General features: G+C 39.8%; 1 protein-coding gene across 1 annotated transcript in view; it reads right to left on the reverse strand.

The window, feature by feature from the left end:
* Positions 1-2,889: 2,889 nt before the first annotated feature.
* Positions 2,890-5,000, reverse strand: part of stxbp4 (syntaxin binding protein 4) — a gene marked incomplete at both ends in the record, with an annotated part of 33,343 nt that continues 31,232 nt past the window's right edge. The window contains one exon of the mRNA XM_080054612.1: positions 2,890-3,034. Coding sequence (XP_079910738.1) covers positions 2,890-3,034 — 145 coding nt within the window. The remainder of the gene's footprint in view (positions 3,035-5,000) is intronic.

Below are 5,000 nucleotides of genomic sequence, written 5' to 3' on the forward strand. Positions count from 1 at the left end.
GGATCTGTGCGGGTGCAGCGATTCTAGGTATAAAAACTTCACCAACGGCAATTACCGGAAGGAGACGGCACATTACCGCAGTTAAGTTAGCTCGTGTACAAACAGAACATTTCCTGTGCGCCTTCACATTAAAAGCCTGTTATTAGCCAAACGTGAGTTGACTTTTATTTTGAAGCCGGTAAGAACAGGAAGTTAGCGCTTTTTTCTAGCTTGAAAGGCAACTCATTCAGCTGCAGAGAGCAGTCAACAGTAGCCTAGTCTATTTACAAAGTTTTAAATAAGCCACTGAAAAGCTACTCCCAACACATTCACAACAACCTATTTAATTTATCCTAAATTGTACCAATATTTATACTTATTTATTTAATAGGCTATGTTTAATGTTTTAAAGTTTGGTTTTAATTAACAGAAGGACATTATAATAATAATTCTGAATCAGCAAAAAATTGCAATTGGCAGGTTAGATTCTTTTTTCTAAATTGCAATCAGTGCACCCCTATTAATTTTTCTACAATTATTACTGCACCCACTAGGATATCATATTAATTGTGAATCTCAAATGAGACCAGGATGACATGCTCAAAGGTAATTAGAGCAAAATGCAAGGGTTAAGGTTATGCAAGTTTTCAATCATAGCCTACTTTGTGTGCTACCAAATTTATTTTTGTGCTACTGAATTTTTTTGCTTGCTAGCACCAGTGCTACCACCTGAAAAAATAAGCGTACAGCCCTGCCTTAAAACTGCCTAGCTACAGTAACTGGATGTTCAGAATAAATCAATAAGCTACATTTTCAATAATACAGAAAGGCTAACACGCATAAAGTGCCATATAGTGTGTACTGCTTCTTCTTCCCACTCCTTTTCAGTTCTGTCATTTAAATGATCAAGTATTTTTATTTTTTTTAACCTTTATTCCTACAGGTAAATCCCATTGAGACCGAAGACTCTTTTGCAAGGGAGACCTGTTCCCATTTACACGTTACCATTCACACACACATTCATACACCGATAGCAGCAGCTAACTATCACCATTCACACGAGGCAAGGTGGGTGAAGTGTCTTGCCCAAGGACACAACAACTGGACACAGGTGGCAGGGCGGGGATCGAACCTCCAACCCTTTGATCATCAGCCGACCCGCTCTACCAACTGAGACACAGTCGCCCCTATTTGATAATGAAGGGCTGCATCGTGCTTCCTACAGTACATGTGTAATATTGCTGTTTTCTGTGTGATCTTTTGGCTTATTTTTTTTTTTTTTTAAGATATTTTTTTGGCATTTTTTATGCTTTATTGATAGAGACAGAGTTGAAATGGGGCAGAGAGGGGAGTGACATGCAGAGAACGACCGCGGGCTGGAATCGAACACGGGTCCGCTGCTGGCCGAGGCCCATGGGGGGGGCTTATTGCTTATTTGTTAACATTATTCAAAACAATGAACCAGATGGAAACATACATTTGAAGACTTTAACCTTCCTAGCTAGCTCGATGCTCAGATAACTCAACCAGTTAAACTACTGACAGTTTTAAATAAAGCCTTACACACAAACCAGCCATAAAGTGCAGTATAGTATCCAACCCATTATACAGTAGAATACTTCTTCCTATACTCTGACTATTGACAATTCAGAAGCAGAAGCAACATACATTTAAAACAGTGTGTCATGCAGAGAACTGAGACATTTCAGACAGAGGAGTCCATGAGGAAGAAGGTTCAGGGACGAGAGAGTTCGGGGGTTGACTGTTGCTGTTTTCTTGCTTGACGTCCCAAATTTGTAACCAATGAATTTTCCCCAAAAAATTTCCCAAGACTTTTTACCCCATTTCCCATTAGCTTATTCAAATAGCTTCAAGTACAGTAGGTCATGTTTTGGGATTTTTATGAACATGTTTAAAATACTTTAGAATAGTTTTTTCCATAACATTCGGATTTCCATAACGTTCTTTTTTTTCTTTTTTTCTCTTTTTTTTTTTCTTTTTGTGAAGTCTTTTAAACATAAATTTTGTTTATTGTATTTTTATGCTTTTCATTTAGTTTTGTATTGTTTTTGATATGTCTGAAAAAAAAAATAAAAACGAAAAAAAATAAAATAAAATAATAATAATTCCAAATCATTTACAGGCCTCGAAAACTAATATCAAAGAAACACATTTTCTCATTTCTTAACATTTCCAAGAATCTCAACATTGTTCAAATCCTATTTTTGACTATCGACAATTTAAACAGTGAGTCATGCAGAGAACTGAGACATTTCAGACAGAGGAGTCCATGAGGAAGATGGTTCAGGGAAGAGAGAGTTTTCAGGGGTTGAAGATTTGCTGTTGTTTTTCTTGCTTGACGTCCAAAAAAAAGCGTTTTTTTGATTGTGGATTCCTCTAGAAGGTCAACACTGAAAAGGGACCGACATTTTGGATTGTAGATTTGGTTTGATCCAAAGGGGGTCTCCTCATGCAGTGTGTGTGTGTGTGTGTGTGTGTGTGTGTGTGTGTGTGTGTGTGTGTGTGTGTGTGTGTGTGTGTGTGTATGTGTGTGTGTGTGTGTGTGTGTGTGTGTGTGTGTGTGTGTGTGTGTGCGTGCGTGAGTGAGTGAGTGAGTGAGTGAGTGAGTGAGTGTGTGTGTGTGTGTGCGTGTGTGTGTTTGTGTGAGTATGTGTGTGTGAGATTGTGTGTGTGTGAGTGTGTGTGTGTGTGTGTGTGTGTGTGAGTGAGTGAGTGAGTGTGTCTGTGTCTATGTCTGTGTCTGTCTGTCTGTCTGTCTGTCTGTCTGTCTGTCTCTCTCTCTCTCTTCATGCAGGGCAGATAGAGACAGTAGGGTTCGTAGTAGGACATGCCGGAAAAAAAAACTGCATGCGTGGATTTTCGATTTTTTTTCGATTTTTTGAGCCCATTTCACTTACAGTCGACCTCTAGAATAGCCCTGACTGTCCGTGTTAGATCCTTAGCTTCCTGTGCTAACGTAGCAGAGGTCCAGGGATTCTTTTTGTAGCGTGGAGGGAGGGATTGAGACGACTGCCCGACTTTCACGTCCCCCGAGCTGCAGAAAAATAAAAAGACGAGAGATTAGAGTCAGCGGATAAATCGGGTCTGAAAACTTTTTTGTTTCCCTTTTAACCTGTCATTTTAATTACATTTTAATTTTATTTTTTATTTTTTTAAATGTTGTATTGCTTTTATTTATATGTTTTATTTCTATTCATGTTTTTCATTGGCTTTTTTAATGTTTGCTCTATACTTGATGTATTCTGATCTTGCCCCTGTAAAGCACTTCTTTGAATGGCCTTGTGTCTGAAATGTGCTATACAAATACACTTGCCTTGCCTTGCCTTGCCTTGCCTTGCCTTGCCTTGCCTTGCCTTGCCTTGCCTTGCCTTGCCTTGCCTTGCCTTGCCTTGCCTTTATACACAGCCTAAGCTCTGTAAACCATTATGTAAACCGCAGTGAAACAACTACGATAACAGTAATGGAACGACTGTTGTAGGGCCCTTTTTTTATTTATTTTTATTAGTATGTATATCATTTGATTTGTCCTTATTGCTCGTATGTATTTCATGTCAAAGCACTTTGTAGCACCATTGTTTTTAAAGGTGTTTTATAAATAAAGATATTATTATTATATTATTATTATTACTATGTTTAAAAAAAAATATATATATTATAAATCCAATTTTACAAAAAACTCCATAGCCTATTACATTTTTTTCGTTTTACCTTTTCTGTATTAGTTTTTTATTTATTTTGCTTACAAATAAGATACAAGAGGAGTTAGCAGTGGAACTACTACGACTCTAACGGTCTCCGGGGCGGAAAACTAGAGATAATAGGAGTTAGTTTCTCAGTTATTACAACACTGAACTCAGGGTGACTGATGTGTTTAATAAAGAACTGTAGTCAGAATGAACAACATTTAATTAGATTTCAGTGAATGGACATCACCCACACACAAATACACACACACACACACACACACACACACACACACACACACACACACACACACACACACACACACACACACACACACACACACACACACACACACACACACACACACACACACACACACACACACACACCACACACACACACACACACACACACACACACACACACACACACACACGTCGCCATTTACTCTAACAAAGAAAGAAAAAAAATACTTCAATGAACCTAACCCCTGTCCAGTTTACAGTGGCCTAGAAAACTTAAGGACCAGTGTGTGTGTGTGTGTGTGTGTGTGTGTGTGTGTGTGTGTGTGCAGGCCCGGAGTGGCTAATCGGGAGAACCGGGAGCATTCCCGGTGGGCCGCTCTGGTTTTTGGGCTGCGAGGGCCGGCCCAGTCATGGCACTGGGTTAAAATATCATTTTACCTATTGGTGCATTAAAAATCATATTATTAGTCCGCAGTTAAGTTACTGCTAATGGAAACTGACCATTTCCTACAGCTTCAGTTTCACATTAAAAGCATCTAACTGGCGTAACGTGAGATTACTTTTATTTTGAAGCAGAATTTAGGGCCTCCTAGCCCTGCTGCGTGTCTCTCTCTAGCAGCATGTCGGACTACGAGGTGAAAGATAACTTGTAATTCTGCGCTCATACCAAAGGCTTTATGAAAGTTAGTCACAGCCCCCAGTCATATATGTTCAATGCATGCTCGGGACAATGGCGACTGGAGCGTCGGCTGCACTGGGATGAGCCAGAATCCGAACATGTAGGCCTATTCGGATGAGCACGGATAATGAGATGATCGATCCGAATATGTTTACTTCGCGAATAATCTCGTTATTATTCAGGAAACAACTATTTATTTATTTTGCCTATCATGCACTAAATTGACGCGGCGCGTTCTGCCTTAACTTGAGTGGCACCTATCAGCTGTTCATCTCCGCTGCCGTGGCAGAAAAGAGATAGACCAGCTGCGTTTATGCATGGCCCCGTGAGCTGCGGTCTCTCCATTCCGCTGGATGTTTGTGACCCCGAGTCACCTTCAGTCCCTCCTGACT

Source organism: Ammodytes marinus (assembly GCF_949987685.1).
Source record: "Ammodytes marinus genome assembly, contig: scaffold_329, whole genome shotgun sequence".
In the NCBI taxonomy this organism is placed as follows: Eukaryota; Metazoa; Chordata; class Actinopteri; order Uranoscopiformes; family Ammodytidae; genus Ammodytes; species Ammodytes marinus.